This window comes from Cololabis saira, chromosome 6 (assembly GCF_033807715.1).
Source record: "Cololabis saira isolate AMF1-May2022 chromosome 6, fColSai1.1, whole genome shotgun sequence".
Lineage (NCBI taxonomy): Eukaryota > Metazoa > Chordata > Actinopteri > Beloniformes > Belonidae > Cololabis > Cololabis saira.
In genome coordinates this window covers 17,611,212-17,628,193 of record NC_084592.1, presented here as the reverse complement: position 1 = coordinate 17,628,193, position 16,982 = coordinate 17,611,212, and the positions used below count along the sequence as shown (strand labels likewise).

Below are 16,982 nucleotides of genomic sequence, written 5' to 3'. Positions count from 1 at the left end.
ATTATGTCTTGCTGCTTTTAATATCAATGTAAAGCACTTTGAATTACCTTGTGTTGAATTGTGCGATATAAATACATTTGCCTTACCTTGCCTTGGTTCTTTGTAATCAGCTGTGTGGACGAGACGGCTGTTGCCATGACAACTGCCACACAGTGGCCGGCAGTTATGTGGAGCAACAATTTCCTGCTGCCTTTTTCCGTTTTTAAAGTTTCTCTTTTTTCCTCTCTTTTTATTTTCTCCGTGGAAAACAAACTTGTTAAGCCAAACTGTTTCTTAAGGCTCTTTAAACCGAAACTATAGCTACAATGTCCGTGGCAAACAGTAACGCTGCACACACGAAGAAGGTAAGTTAAAGTTTAGCCAGCAGTCGCTACAAACGTGGACAATCTCCATTTAATTTCAAACTGTCCCATTAAGTGTACATTTATTATCATGTTAACTATCAAATTGTTTGTCTTTTGTTTTTACTTAGGTACAAAAGGGACATGGTGAGAAGTCAACCAAAGCTCCCATTAAGAAAAGGGTAAGTATATTATTGAAATCTTTATTTCGAGCATACATAAAAAAACAATTCCACAAAACAAGAACAACAACAAAAAATAATATAAATAAACAGTCATTAAACAAAATCAAAGGGGAAATAAAAGGAGTAAGAGGAAGTAGAAAAACTTATGAGGTCCTACCCCTTGTTTCTATTTAAATTTTGCTTGAAAATAGGAAAAAAATATAACAGCAATCTTTACTTTATCAAAAAGAATTATACCCGTTATTACCTTATAAAATAGTACAGCACTTCATTGCAATATTATACCTCAGCCTTATAAATATGAATATAGTTGAGAATTATAAATATTATACCTGAGCTTTATAAATAAATGATATACCAGAGCAATTATAAATAATATACATATACAAATATACATATACAACATATATAGATATATAGATATATAGATATATACATATATATATATATATATATATATATATATATATATATATATATATATATATATATATATATATATATACAAATCTTATAAACAATATAATCATTATTATATGTACCATTTTATATACACATCATGCTGAATCTCCACACAATCACTGCCTCATGTCTCCTCTTCCCTGTATTTGGCAAAAATATTTTCTTTATTTGCTTTTGAACCTGCTTTTGCTTTTGAACCTGAAGACTAACATTTGAAACATTTGTAGCTAAAGATGCATATATATGTCTAATGTATTAATTACATTTAAAAACAGATCTTAATAACAGATCTTCTCCTCAGATTAGATTTAGATTTAGATTTAGATTTATTTATTCAGCACAGTATAAAAAACAGAACAAGTCACATATAAATGTAAAAAAGAGATCGGTAATGTGCTAGGCTGAGGCAAAAAGCCCAAGGGGCTTATACGAGGCCTCTACCTATGTAAAATACAGCAAAAGATTGTACAAAGATTTAAAATATGCAGAATACATGATTACAATCTAAAAACAAAGACAAAGCAAATAAACAGCAGCATGGGCTTCCCTGTATCTGATGGAGAACTGACCAGTACGGAACTTCTGAAGATTTAAATGATTAGCCTGTCTTGTATTAAAATGGTGCATATCACTGTTGAACTGAAAGAAAATCTTTACATGGCAAAGAAAATGAAACTGGCAGGAAAAATACTTTGAAAATAAAATTGCAGGTTTGATATGTATTTAACTTAAAGATGGGTAAAATAATGAGTTGTTTGAAAAGAGGGGGCAGAATGAGCAGACCAATTACTGTGTGTGGCAATCCTGCAGAATCTTCTTTGCAACATATGAAGTTTATGAAGATGTGTGTTATACAGTAGGTAGCTCCCCAAATAATATTATAGTAAATGAGATATGGATATATCAAGCTATAATAAAGAGTTGGGAAGCAATTTTCATTCACCAAACTACGGAATTTGCCAATGAATACCAATAGATTTAGATATTTTTTTACTGACATGGTTGATGTGGTTTTTCCAGCTTAAACTTTCATGGATAATTACACCAATTAACTTGCATGCTTGCATACTAGTTGTCAGACTAGTGTTAGATTTACAATATATTTTATTTTTTGATGTAAATATAATACAATTTTATTTGTTTATATTCAGTGATAGTTTGTTAAGTTTAAACCATTTTGAAATGTTTTCTAAATCATATGTACATAAATCACATAAATCTCACTATGTGACATTGCAGGATGACGAAGACAATGGGGATGGAATGGAAACGTGGTCTAATGGAAAACACCTCGGTATGCAAGCAGATCAACTGGAGGAAGTAAGAGAACATTCATAGATGTATTAAAAATAATCATTGTTTGTTTTCAAATGAAATGATTTTGATGCTTAGTGCGATTTTCTTTTCGACTTTGTGACTCACCACATTTATTCATACATATTTATTTTCCCCTGGTCTGTCTTTTATTTGTCCAACCCAGTTTTGACTGCTTTAAAGCTGTGCCCTTTTTTGTGTAACCGTTTTATTACAAGTTTGGATACATTTCTGTCTCTGTGTGGTATTTTTGTATCCCTTTATAGTCATGCTGAATCTTTCCATTTTTGTTGTAGAGTCATCTTAATTATTTTTGCATTTAAATGTAACTTTGGCAGTTTTGGGGGGTATTGTTTGAGTGCCATTTTGCCTCATTGTGATAGTTTCATTTTTTTTCAGCATATCATATTGTCCCTCTCTGTCTGATACATATGTTATATGGATCCCCTGATTCTTTGTACAGTACTAATGGGCCTGTGCTTGCTTTGTCCTGTTCAGTAACCTTTACAGTAAAATATGACAGTGATATAACTAATAATTCATCATAAATATGAGTTTTTAAATTGCAATTTGTACCCTGGGGTTAGATAGTCTGCTTTGTCCTCCCATAGACTTAGACACTGGCATATATTAATTTAGAAAGATATTCATAGTCTTCTGCTGACAGACTTAGATCCTTCTAAAAGGTCTGTAAGTTATTGTCTTCACACCTAAGACTTGACTATTTCTGAAGTCCAAACTGCAATGGAGAAAACATTTAAATATGGTGCCTGCTACACTGAAATCGGCTCCAAACACACTTGAATCTCAAGAATCTTATCTCATTACATTAATTTAAACATAATTTAAATATTCTACATGCATCCACAACTGACGACAAATACCTTGACTAATCATTTCTTTCCATATTTATAAAGACTTTTAAAAACTTTAAAAAGGTGGTTAAAATAGGAGATCATTTTAGACCATAATGTTGCCGGTATGACATTTTTCCAATATTTTGTGTTGTATTATATGTATGTATATATTGCTATTTGACACAACTGCTGCTCTAAGCCACTGCCTGTCTTGGCCAAAGCTCTTTTTAAAAAGAGACTTTAAAATGTCCCATCAAATAAAAACAACAATTTATTTTCCAAGTTTTAAACATTTTTGGTTCACTGAATAAGTCATTTTTAACTTGGTTGTGTTTAAATAAATCTAATAGTTTTTTTTACCCCATTCGTTGTTCTTAAAGTAATCATCTGTATTGATATGACTAGGAGCTGGATGAAGAACTCACAAAGATTCTGACAACAAACAACCCACATGCTCCACAAAATATTATCAACTACAGCATCAAGGTAGGGTTTACAACCAGGTGATTAGAGTCATACAATTCAAAGACACTGACAGTGTACTGTAATAAAACCTTTGATCAAATATAAAACTATGTAAATTAAATTGTTAAGTGAAGCAAGCAAACAGTTTTCATTAGCTCTCAGGTCGTGATATCACAAGTCACATGCTCTCAGCTACTGTTAATTGTTTAACTATAGTCTTACAGTAGGTGGTCATTAATGTACATTTTCTGATCATTTTATTATTCACAGATTTAACTAATATGTTTTCTTCTTCCCATTATTATTATTATTATTTTTGTTTTATGTTTGTTTCAGGAACATTGCTTCAAGACAACTAGTGTTGAACAGAGGGCTGTTCATTTTGTGGTGGGGGGAAGCTTGTTGCATCATGAGTCTGAAGAGGCGAAGAGCCTGAGGGTCAAGGAGTGTTTCCCTGAAGGTAGTACCAAAGCATGCTACAAATTCGTCTCTATTGGATGAAAAGTATATATTTTTTTTTAGTAAAACACACAAGTCCAAGGAATAATTTTCTTCCTAAATTACTCCACAGATTGTTGTAGAATGTGTTACTCTGCCTCGTAGTTCATGATTGGTGCCACAAGATGTCACTTTCAAGTTATGCCACAAAATTCAAGGAAAAGAAAAGAGTTTAAAGATAAAAACAGATTTCTTGTCTATCATATCTTGATTAAATGTTTCTGATTAATCTAGAGAAGGCATCAGTTGACACTGGAGCAGAATGTGAGGAGGATGACATAGAAACAGTGGTAGGATACATTCTTTTTTAATCTGAAAGGGGAGCTGTATAGGTCATAATATATTATAACTGTTAAAACAATGTATACAAGAGGTCAGATCAACTTTTGTTTAAAAAAAAATAATCAAGATTTGAACTTGAACTATAACTTTTGTTAACTTTCCACAGGCTACACCTGTAGAGGATGGGATGGAGGTGGAGGAACAGGAGGGACATGAGGACAAATCAGACAGCCCTACCTCCAAAAATGGAAATAAAGAACAAAAACTTAGAAATCAGTTCAACTTCTGGGAGATGGCCACACAGACTTTTATACAACCTGTGACGGTATGAAGGAGGCGTATGTAATGTAATCCAGTATGTATGCATATATTTATATATGTGTGTGTGTGTGTGTGTGTGTGTGTGTGTGTGTGTGTGTGTGTGTGTGTGTGTGTGTGTGTGTGTGTGTGTGTGTGTGTGTGTGTGTGTGTGTGTGTATATTGCTCTTTTTTTGCAGGAAGTACGCTGTCAGACTGAACCGCCACCACAGACCAATTTATCTGCCTCTTCTAGTAAGGTACTAGATTGCTTGACTTTTTTGACAATTAAGCTGATACCAGAATTCTTTTCACATTGTTGTGTGTCACCGACTATTTGTTTCTACATCGGATGTTTTCAAGAACTGATTTTTTTTTCAGTGGGAGATCTATGAGGCATATGTAAAGGAGATGGAGAGGCAGGAAAAAAGCAAAGAGAAGCAGAAAGTCAAGAAAGATAATGAACAAAGCAAGAACGATGTTAGGCAGATGGAGACCCAGGTACATTTGCAAGGTTCCTGTCAGGTAGCTATTAAATATTAACATACTGATACATTTTTACTGTGGCAAAAATGGTGCCAAGTTTATATCTTTGTTTACTTTGTCTTATGTTAGTCTCACGATCATTTCACAATTAATCAAAATTCATCAAGATCATGCTGCTGTTTACGGTGTTTATGCAGCGGTACAATCTAATATTTTGTCTTACTTCTGCTACAGATTGCAGATGTCAATGTTTTGGTCAAGGGGGCCAAGCTTCATGAACGAATGGTCAATCTAAATATATTTGATGACACAGCACAAGGTATCGGCTATGTAAATGAAAAGTAAAAATGGGTAATAAAATTTAATACATTAAACTTTTCTTCAAGTCCAGCTGCTCTCTTGTCATCCCCATTCAGATTTTAAATACTCTGATGAGTCCAGGCACCAGGGGGGCACCCTTCTACCTTTGTGGGAATTTCAGTATGACAAAGTCAGAAGACTGTCTGTTACTGCCCTCTGCTGGTAAATTGACTTATCAACTATATACTGTCCTACAGTGATGATGTTTCTGGGGTTTTATGTCCCATTTGACAAAAGAAAAGGGAATGACGTTTAATTGAGTCATCTGATGTTTCCAGGAATAGCAAATATCCAGATCAATTTGCTGTGGGAATGGGATCATGTAAGTACAACGGGTAGATAGCGGTTGCTAAATATGTGAGGGTAAATTTATATTTCAGTCAATACTTTTTTTTAACTAAATGACTTATCTTTGTGTCCTATAACCTTCTCTCTTCTGTTCCCTTCCTTGCTAGATGACTTCATTAAAAATGGGAAGGGCTTACTTGTCTTCTACTCATTGAAGAACTGTAATTTCCCAGAATACATCTACCCCACAACTTCTGACATCCTGTGCCTTGATATCCACGAGAAGCATTCCCACTTGGCGGTAGTGGGCTTCTGTGATGGCTGTGTTGCTGTCTACAATCTCAAGGAGAAGCAACCTGACCCGGTTTATAAGAGTACTGCAAAGACGGGCAAGCACACAGATCCTGTTTGGCAGGTGACAGCAAGAGGCGTAGAAGTGTGTGTTTTGTTCACTGAAATCTTACTCACGTAACCTTTACTTACTTGTATTTGATCTTATTTAATACAGGTTCGTTGGCAGAAAGATGATATGGACAACAACCACAATTTCTACTCTGTGTCATCTGATGGCAGAGTTGTATCCTGGACACTCGTCAAGGTTATTATTAATTATCTTATATTATTAAAACATAGTCTATGGTTGGCTAACTGGAGAATGTTGAGAAATCTTTTGAACAACTGTTATTCTTATCCTGTTTCTTTTTTATTTTGCTGACATTGTGTTTGGTTTTGCCACATAGTTGTTTCTGCATACTGTCATCTATTAAAACTATTGAAATATCAAAATGTTCAGCTTTTTCAGGATATGCGGAGGCTTTTGGTATTTTTAACTTTTTAAAATATTCAGTTTTTATCCATTTTTTTCCTCTCTTCAGGTTAGCATAATTTCCCCTCTCATGTGAATTAAATGGGAAAGGTTCAAATCCTCATATAACTTGGTGCTAACTCCTACTTTAGTGCGCTTTCAGTGTGAGGCATCATTTAAACTTAAAACAGATCACAAAGGATTGCTCTAATACTGTGTGATTCAACTCTTTAGAACTGTCTTGTGTATTCGTGAAATCATAAATGTTATCATGTTTCTTTTTGGTTATACTCTTTTCTGAATTTGTAATGTATTCCTGTATAGGAACACATTATTTCAGCTTCTTTAACCAGCTCATATACACGTATACCCTGTAAACACACACACACAAACGTGTGCACACACACACAATTATATAACATGTGTTTTCATGTTTGCAGAATGAGTTGTTTTTCACAGACGTTATCAGAGTGTCAGAGAAGAGTGCTTTCCCAGAGGGACCTGATGTGATGTCCATCATTGGTAAAGTTCATTCAAAGTGTTGTACTTTGACAGTTATCCAATATTTATTCGGATTTACCTTTAGAGTGATATCTTTGACATTGTCCGTCTTAATGACTTTTGTGTACAGGTTGCGGTATCTCGTTCGACTTCCATAAACAGATTGACTATTTGTTCTTGGTTGGCACGGAGGGCGGGAAAATACACAAGGTATGTATCAAGGATTTGACTTTACTTTACGTTTTGGGTACATGACACTTCTGAAATAACAGTAAGTTAGTTTTAAAATATGACTAACTTTTGCATTCAGAATTGCATGAACTCTCGGTAAACTTCAGACAAATGAAAGTCTTTAGCTGCCCCCCATCTTTTTTATGCTTTTGTTCATGTACTCGATTATAGAAGGCACTGTCAAGCTTCTGTTTTTTTAGTTTATAATTATTTTAAACAGGCCTTGAATGTCTTAAAAACAAGCTATTGATTGTTTTTGCTAAATAAATTAGAAATTCAGCCTCTGAGCCAAGTCTTTATCTTCACAGTCTCTAACCTCATTATCTATGTGGGATTCTGAGTGGGCGGGGCTATGATAATGAGGCACTGTGCTGATTGGCTGCCTGAATGACGTGATACACTGCTACGAAAAAATGGCGGAAGGTCCGTCCGGTGGAGTTGTTGTTGTTGTTCCAGCCAGAGTTAGTTGTGGGCGTGGTTTCACGCATCGGAGGCCAACCGATGCAAATTGCATTTTGGTTACGTAAAGAAAGCGAGCAGAACCTGAACGGCTCGTAGATCCACATCACACTGGACGGCTCATCCGGGCGGCTGTACAGACACTGCAGAATTTGGTTGCTTTCCTCCTTCTCTGAGTTGGCAGGCTGAGGGGAGACCACTTTATATATGTTAAAGCAAGAAAAAACGTGTTTTTCATAATAGGTCCCCTTTAAAAGCAGATTCTAATCTATGACACCCTCTTAAATCATAAAACTCTAAGCAAGACTTCAAAGTCACAGTAAATATTTTGCAAAGACTGGGAATCTTGTGATGTAACTTTTTACATGACTAAAACCAAATTCTTTTAGAAATTTGTCTTTAATCCCTCCATCTATTAGCTATAAGCATATTCCTATTTTCGGGTCATGGGGACAAGCTGGAACCTTTCCCAGGTCTCTTTGGGAAAAGGGCAGGGGTTCTCCCTGGACAGGTCTATTGTCTTTTGCTCATTAAAACTTCTTGGAAAAAATCAAGACTTTTGTTTTTATTCTCTAGTGCTCTAAGACTTACTCAAGCCAGTTCCTGGAGACATATGATGCACACAGCAATGCAGTGCATACTGTAAAGTGGAACCCCTTCCATCCAAAGGTTTTCATCTCTTGCAGTTCAGACTGGACTGTTAAAATGTGGGACCACACAATCAAGTAAGACTCATGTGGCTAAATGAGATGGCTTAATTGCATCTTCTCTCTCTCTCTCTCTCTCTCTCTCTCTCTCTCTCTCTCTCTCTCTCTAAATACTCAGTAGTTATGAATGTTCCCACTGAAACTTAGTTTGCCTCAGTTTTGGGTGAAAAACAGCCTTAACATTTTAATGGCTCTGTATTAGTGATTGGTTTGTTTGGAAAGGGCCATAATGTTTGTGAAAAGTGCTTCCTCTCATCTTTGCAATAAATATTCATAAATGTATTTTATTCAGTAATGAGAGTTTGGCTAGACGCCTTGTTAACGCTGATGGATTACAATGGACATAAGAAAGTGTCTCAACAAATATGTACAGTCACCATCAGCAGTGGTCATATCTTAAGTTTGCTCTTTGAATGCATAGAAAAATGCTGCGACATTGCCCTAAACCTGTTGTGCTAAGAAACACATCCTGACATGGATTTACTAATCTGGAAACTATTATAGATTTATAAATTGACATGTTTCACATGTCATTAATGGTGGTACAGTATGTTAGAAATAAAAGATCAACAATCTGTAGGCTAAAATGATTATTATTGTTACTAATACATGACATTTGAATTATATTTTAATCACAGCAATGTTATTTGTACCCTTATTTTACATTAACAAAACTGTTAAAGCATTATTTTGAATGGATTGATTATCATTTTCTGAAAAGTGATTGCTAGAATATAAATGGTATTCCAGCCCTGTAAAAACGTAGGAAGAGGACAGTAATGTATTGTATACAAAATCAATTCAAAATATTGTATTAATCCCTGAAGGGAAATCACTTATTCCTATGGAATATTACATCACGTTCATAAAGTTCTTTTATATATGGACATAATAACACTTGTTCTCAAATAACATTTATATTCATAGATGTGCGGTATTATATGCTTCCTTTCCAGTATCTTCTGTGATCAGACAAATCTTTTTCTTTTTCACAGAACTCCAGTGCTCACTTTTGACCTGTTTGCAGATGTTGGGGATATTTCCTGTTCTCCATTCTCCTCTACCGTCTTTGCTGCTGTGACAACAAAGGGAGCAGTAAGAGTTTTTCTTCGTTTCTTACTTTTTACAGTTCACAGCATAACTCAACAATTTAGCAGCACTCAAACTTTATTTATAGCACTTTTCATGAAATGAAATGCAGCAAATTCTTAATAAAAACCAATTCGGTGGATTGAATAATAAAGGTGTAAAAGAAATTGAGAAACGAGCAATAAATGACAGTAAAAATGTGCTTAAGAACTGGGCTAAACAGAAAATCTTAGATATAAAGTCTAAAACAGGATAAAAAAAAGGGAGACATTAGTTAAAAGTCAGATTTAAAAAGGCAGGTTTTCTGCAGCCCTCAGGTTTTCCTATGGAGTTGAATCTATAATATGTAGCAGATGGTTGACATTATCTAAAGCTAATCTGGATTTTATAAGATCTGATTGATGATGCAACAAATGAGGCATTTGCTTCTGCAGCCTGGTCACCAAACCTGAACAAAGAGCTTCATTCCCCATGCTTATACTGTATGTCTGCAGGACAATTAGGTAACCTACCTTTTGTATAACAAAAAAAGAAATGACAGCAATATTATAAACTGAGGAGAAAGACTCCCAGCTAATGTAACAACCAACTAATTCAGTTTCAAAGATCTATCCTTGTGCCAAGAGAAGATAAACTTCTGGGGGCAATCCATCAATCCCTCCCGGTAACTTTCCTTTTTTAATTGAATGGATTGCTTTGTCCATGTTTTCTAATGTAATAGAAACTTCATGAAGACCAATTGGCCTGTAAAGGGAACAAACAATTGAAACAAATCTTAAAACTAACTACAAACTTTCTAATCGTAAACAACCATCAATTCACATCATTTTTGAGACACTGTTTAAAAATTAACATTTTTGTATATGGTGAGATGTTGAAGTTGCGCTCTTCTGTACCCACTTGTTTGTCTGGAAATGTAGCATCTAGTTTGTTTGTCATGTCTTCAGGAATGGCCTGTCCTCATCTAAGGATGTTTTGGTCATGTTCTAGTCTGCTCTTTTTTTTCTACGAAAATAATTTGAGAGGAAGTTCTTGATTAGGTTTTTTTGGATGCCCAGACTGACCAACGGGTTATCAGCTGTACACAATGCGAGATGACTCGTTCTTGTCGTTGTAAGGCCATATTAAGACATATTAAAAGTACAGTCAGTGTGTACTACAGTGGCTCATGGCAAACAGTCCTATATTCGTCCTAAGAATGAACAATAAAAATCACTATTGCTGTCCATATACCCTGTTCGAATTTGATGGTTGGTAACAAAGAGTGTATTATTTTTTGTCCCAATACAAGTGTGAACCTTAGTAGGCCAGGCTTAATAATCCTTATGAAAAGAAAAGTGGATCATGGTTACCAATGGGCTCAAAGGGTGCACACAAATTGTCTAAATTTATTGTAAAAGAGAATCTGTCATCTGGATTTAACTGATTTGAGATGCCTATAACTCACAAGCATCCTTTAGTGTGCCAACTCACACACACAAACACACATTTTCATCTACTTGTATAGTGCACACAGTAAATTAATGGGAACAACATTTCTATTATTAGATGGTCAGAGAGCTGTGTATCATCCTCATTTTCACACAAAAGATAAAAGCCATTAGTGTGAACATGTTGAAGACCTTCATTACTTCCTCATTTTTTAGGTAACATTCCTAACTGGGCTATTTTATCTTATTTTTAGATTTTAATTTATATTTATTAACACGTTTTTTTAAAGAAAAAAAAATTACTAAAAGGGAAATTGAAGAAAATAACTTGTAACGATCCCTCTCTCTTAGGTTCACGTATTTGACGTCAACATCAACAGAAATGAGGCCGTGCTAGAGCAGGCCGTAGTTTCCAGCGAGAACACCAGGCTGACATGTGTTGAGTTCAATCCCATCCATCCTGTCATCATAGTGGGGGATGACCAAGCCCGTGTCACTTGTCTCAAACTCCCTCCTAACCTCCGCAAGAAGCTCAAGGTAAGTCTTTACAATCAATGGAGCTAATTTACTATACAATTTTTTGTATGTCTGTCAGTGGTGGAAAGATGAACTTTGCCTTTGCAAATAAAACTGCATTGCAGCTGCAAATTTGCTCATATGTTGCTTTGTTTTTTTTTGTATTGGTACCACAATATTGGACAAGATCAATGTATCCCTAATTTCAGGACATGTGCCTCAGGTTTTTAAAATTGCAGTAATTAAATCTTTACTCAATAAACCCTCTCTTGACGTAGACAGTTTAGCGAACTATAGCCGAATTTCCAACCTTTCCAACCTTCTGGAAAAGGTAGTTGCAAGCCAGTTATGTGACCAACTGTATGATCTATTTGAAGTTTTTCAGTCAGGGTTCAGAATGCGTCATAGCACAGAAACAACGCTGGCTAGAGTCACTAAGGACCTTCTTATAGCTTCTGATAGTGGATTTGTGTCCATACTAGTTTCTGCTGGACCTCAGTGCTGCTTTTGATACTGTAGACCAGCATTTTAATGCACAAGTTAGAGCATGTTGTACGGATTAAAAGGGTAGGGTTGTAGGGTTGTTTCTTTTGCACAGACGAGGGGTCTGCCATGGTGTCTCCCAGGGTTCAGTGCTCGGGCAAAACTTCAGTTTATACATGCAGCCCTTGGGAAGTATTATCCAGAACCACGGTTTTCATTGCTATGCTGATGCATTTGTCTATGAAGCCAGATGAAAAAGAACCATTATAGCCAAACTTCAGGCATGTCTTGACGACATGTGGGTGTCCACTAACGTTTTACTCCTAAATTCTGATAAAAAACAGGTTATTCTTTTTGCTCCCAAATACCAGTACCTTAGGAACTGTGCCAAACCTTTGAGTTATATCCAATCAGGATTTGTCGTTTAAACAGCATATTAATCAGGTTTACAAGACAGTGTTTTTCCATCTCTTTAATATCGCGGAGCATCCTCTCCCAGAGTCAGAGTGATGCTGAAAAACTAGTTAATGTGTTTGTAACTTCTAGGCTAGATTTATGTAATGTATTATTAGCAGGGTGTACAATTAATTCTCTGAATATCCTCCACCTGATCCAAAATGCAGCAGTGCGGGTGCTGACAGAAATAAGCAAAAGAGACCACAACCAAGCCTCCCTCCATTGGCTCCCAGTAAAATTTAGAATCCAATTTAAAATTCTATCTCTTGCATATAAAGGCCAAAACTATGGAGCCAAATCAAGGCCAAAAGTTTTGCTAATTTGAAAATAAAATTTGAACCTGAAAATTATTTTTTACAGTTTCAATTTTATTTTTTTCAGTATCAGATCTTTTTTTCAGTTTCAAATCTTTTTATTTCAGTTTCAAATCTTTTTTTCAGTTTCAAATCTTTTTTTTTCAGTTCCACGTCTTTTTTTTTCAGTTTCACTTCTTTTTTTTTCAGTTTCAAATTTTTTTTTCAGGTTCACACTTTTGGCCCGGATCTGGCGTGGGGGGCGTGGCATCAACTGAGAGGGGCGTGGCATCATGAGTGACAGCAGAACAGAGAAGGCGGGGGACGTTCCTCAGTCATGTTGCCTTCAGGAAACGTATGTTGCAGAAGTTATCAGTAGAAGTATGATTCAACACTGCACCATATTCACGTGATTGGCAGTGGAAAAAACTGATATTAGTGACACATTTCTGTTTAAAAAGCTGTTTTAGACCGTACTTGGTAGTATGTGGAAGTGGGAAATGTCAAACTTTAAAGTGTGGCTGTTGAACTGTACACCTGCATAGTTTATTGCTTTTATACTGCGATTGGTGTCAAGTACGATCTAAAACAGCTTTTTAAACAGAAATGTGTCACTAATATCAGTTTTTTCCACTGCCAATCACGTGAATATAGTGTACAGTGTTGAATCATACTTCTACTGATAACTTCTGCAACCTACGTTTCCTGAAGGCAACAGGACTGAGCAACGTCCCCCGCCTTCTCTGTTCGCTGTCACTCATGATGCCACGCCCCTCTCAGTTGATGCCACGCCCCCCACGCCAGATCGGGGCCAAAAGTCTGAAACTGAAAAAAAAAGACGTGAAACTAAAAAAAAAAAAGATTTGAAACTGAAAAAAAGATTTGAAACTGAAATAAAAAGATTTCAAACTGAAAAAAAGATCTGATACTGAAAAAAAAAAATTGAAACTGTAAAAAAGAATTTTCAGGTTCAAATTTTATTTTCAAATTAGCAAAACCTTTGGCCTTGATTTGGCTCCATACAAAACAGCCAAACTCCGTGATTTTCACAAGACGTGATAGACCTTATGTTCCTAATAGAGCTCTCCGTTCTCAGAGTGCAAGTTTACTTGTTATTCCTAGAATATCCAAATATAGATTTGGAGGACGGGCCTTCTGCTATCAGTAACCATTACTATGGAAGCAACTACCAGTTTGGGTAAAGGAGGCTGACACCAATTCCACTTTTGAAACCAAATTCAAAATGTTTCTGTTTAGTAAAGCCTATAGTTAGTGTAAATTCTAGTGTGTTATGGCCAGTAGTCATTGATGCAGCTACAGGACAAGACTACAGCAGCTTGTCTTAAAACATAGTTTTGTTGTAGATATGTTGCTATAGACCTATGCTGCAGGGGGACACCAACATGATCCATTGAGCGGTGCCCCTCACCCCTTTTGCTTTCCTCTTTTTCCTTTCTTTGGCTCAATCCCCAGTTATTAATTAGAAGTATATCATAAGCATAACTGTCCTCCATTGTTTTTGTAGTTTGTTGTGCTGGTCTGCCCCTTCCTTTTCTCTTCTGTACATGTCTGCAGACTATAGTTTACAGAGCTGCATGCTGACCTGCAGTCCCACCCTTTGACCATCCCAGCAGTCTGCATGTTTATATAGTCGTCTCTGTAGTACACCAGCTAGCAATGTGCATGAAACTCTTAGTTCTCCTGCTAATGGATAATTAATAGTATAGCTTTCTTCTGTACCTTTGACAATATTTATGTCTCTCCCCTTTCTCTTCTTCATCCTCTCTTTCCTTTTTTTTAAAATATTTTTATCCCCGATTTTTTCCGATTTTAACCTACCTAAGTCAGTCCTGGGCATTACCATCCTCCAGCCCCGCACTGAACTCAGGTCTCCTTCTTAACTTGAGGAGTGAGCAGGCCGCTTTTTTTCACCTAATTCACGTTATTCCGGCCAGATCCCCCACCCCCACCCCATCTGGGTAAAATTTGAATTATTAGAAAATATTATTGAATTGAACATGCTACAATGTGTTTTCTCTCTTACAGGGAAGATATAACACATTCGCTGATCAAGATAGTTATAATCATGTCATTTTGAGCATGACCAGTTTCACTGAGCTTCTTAATTCAAATTTCATTTTGGTATGAGAAAAGCCTCGAACAACAATAGACCTGTTACATGTTCTCACTCAGAAGAGGTAATTCCACCTCTGTTTGAATAATCAAGTAAAGTTGCCCGTGACTAACGTGGGTATGTGTTTCTAAATACACAATGCTTTTATCTTGTGTTCATTGTGGTGGTGTACTTTATGCAGTGGCTCTTGTCTTTGTAACACCTTTCACAACACGGCGGAAAGCAATTTAAACACAAATGACTTTACAATCATTGTAAGTTCTTTTCGTCTTTGTGGGGTTGTCCTTGTGTTAGTCAGCCTTCAGCCTGTCCTTTATTACTGGGCAAGGTAAATGTTGATTGATTTTATATTTCTGTGTGTGTGTGTGTGTGTGTGTGTGTGTGTGTGTGTGTGTGTGTGTGTGTGTGTGTGTGTGTGTGTGTGTGTGTGTGTGTGTGTGTGTGTGTGTGTGTGTGTGACTGTGTATCTGTGTAGGGCAAGAAGGGTCAGGATGTCAGTGAGAGTCCAGAAGAACAAGTGGCCAAGATGGACCAAATTCTCAACCTACTGAGGAAACCAGAAGAAAGCAACGTTTAATGAGATCAGCAGGATTCTCAGTCGAATACGACAACACAATTCCTGTTTCTCATTTAAAAAAAATTTCAGAATTTTCTTGTCCGTGGGAATGTTCATTATTAATAATAAAATAATAATGCAGAATTTGTTTGTTCTTCTTGATGATATCTAACCAAGCAAAATTTGAATTCTAAATTATTTAATCTGGATGACATTCTCTTCAGGGATGTTTTTAACTTGTGTCCATATGAGCAATACAAGCTGATCAAGATTTAACCTAAAGCAAAACATTGCTGAACAACTTGAACAGGAATATAGAATAACGTGAATAATGTGGGACAATGACAAGGAGCATGAGCAACCAAAATTGTAAAATTAGAAGATGCAGGACAACATTTGGTCAGTCATCCCTTTCAGTGCTGGGTACACACCTATGGAATTCTTTACCACCAGAAATAAAATCCCAAACAGAATTAAAGATGTTTAGTGCCAAAGCTAAACATTGGCTTAAGCAGCAGCAGAAATGCGAACATTAACTTCTCTCAAGTCACTGTCAGTACAGTATTTTACTAATGTTTAATGTATTTAACTTGTGCAATTTTTAATCTAAATTTTGGAGCTGTGTTTATTTGTTTATGATATCTGTTCACTGCATTATTCACTGTATTTGTATTATTGTATTTCGTATTCAGTATCTTTTATCCTTCTTTTGCCTGACCAGGGACAAAGACTGCAAATTAGCTGAAGCTAGATGTCTTGTATGCATCACATTTTTTATTCTTTGTGACAATGTTGTATGTACCGTCCCTGTTAAATAAACATCAAAATAAAAAAATTAATAAAATAAAAAATAAATTAGTGTATTAATGGATGCATCCAAACAATTTATCTCGGCTGGTATGCACAGTATAGAATAGCTGCCCCTGAATCCACTAAGGCCTTTTAATATAGCATCAACAGGGAGGACTTTGCTTTTAGGCCCATATATTGTTTTTCCGTCTGTTTTAATGATCACATTCTTTGGTAAAGATATTAAGAAATCCATTTCCTTCTTAATTTTCTTTCTGTCCCAGAGACCCTCTCTGCCTTTTACTTCCTGTAATCACAAACAGCTGTTGGATTTCCACAGTTTTAGAAGGAGACGGCTGCTCATTCTTCCAATATTTGCAAGTATTTGGCGTGAATCCCTAATATAGGCTGTCCATTCCTATACATTCAGTGCCAGAGCTTGGTAGGCATTTCTGGCAGTAAGTCAGATTAGTTTCCAGTGAGAGTTGTACTCCACCAAGGCTGCCCTTTGCTACTGATTCTGTTAATTCCTTTTATGGATATAATTTCAAGGCATTTTTGAGGGATGTAGGGGAGTTGGTATCCACAGAGTCGGGTCTCTGCTGTATGCAGGTGATTTAGTTCTGTTGGCATTAGTCCATGACCTGAAACTTTCACAGGAGCGGATCACAGCCAAATGTCAAGCAGCTGGGATGAGA

The 16,982-nt window shown here is 36.1% G+C and overlaps 1 protein-coding gene across 1 annotated transcript; it reads left to right on the top strand.

The window, feature by feature from the left end:
• The first annotated feature begins 2,232 nt into the window (after positions 1 to 2,232).
• Positions 2,233 to 15,553, top strand: dnai1.2 (dynein, axonemal, intermediate chain 1, paralog 2). Its single transcript, XM_061724450.1, has 18 exons — positions 2,233 to 2,308; positions 3,565 to 3,645; positions 3,961 to 4,084; positions 4,357 to 4,412; positions 4,571 to 4,729; positions 4,902 to 4,961; positions 5,083 to 5,226; positions 5,422 to 5,506; positions 5,604 to 5,709; positions 5,826 to 5,869; positions 6,003 to 6,250; positions 6,344 to 6,433; positions 7,081 to 7,162; positions 7,272 to 7,351; positions 8,408 to 8,556; positions 9,534 to 9,633; positions 11,409 to 11,594; positions 15,415 to 15,553. The coding sequence occupies exons 1-18, from the start codon at positions 2,252 to 2,254 to the stop codon at positions 15,514 to 15,516; spliced, it is 1,953 nt and encodes a 650-aa protein (XP_061580434.1). The 5' UTR covers positions 2,233 to 2,251; the 3' UTR covers positions 15,517 to 15,553.
• Positions 15,554 to 16,982: the final 1,429 nt, after the last annotated feature.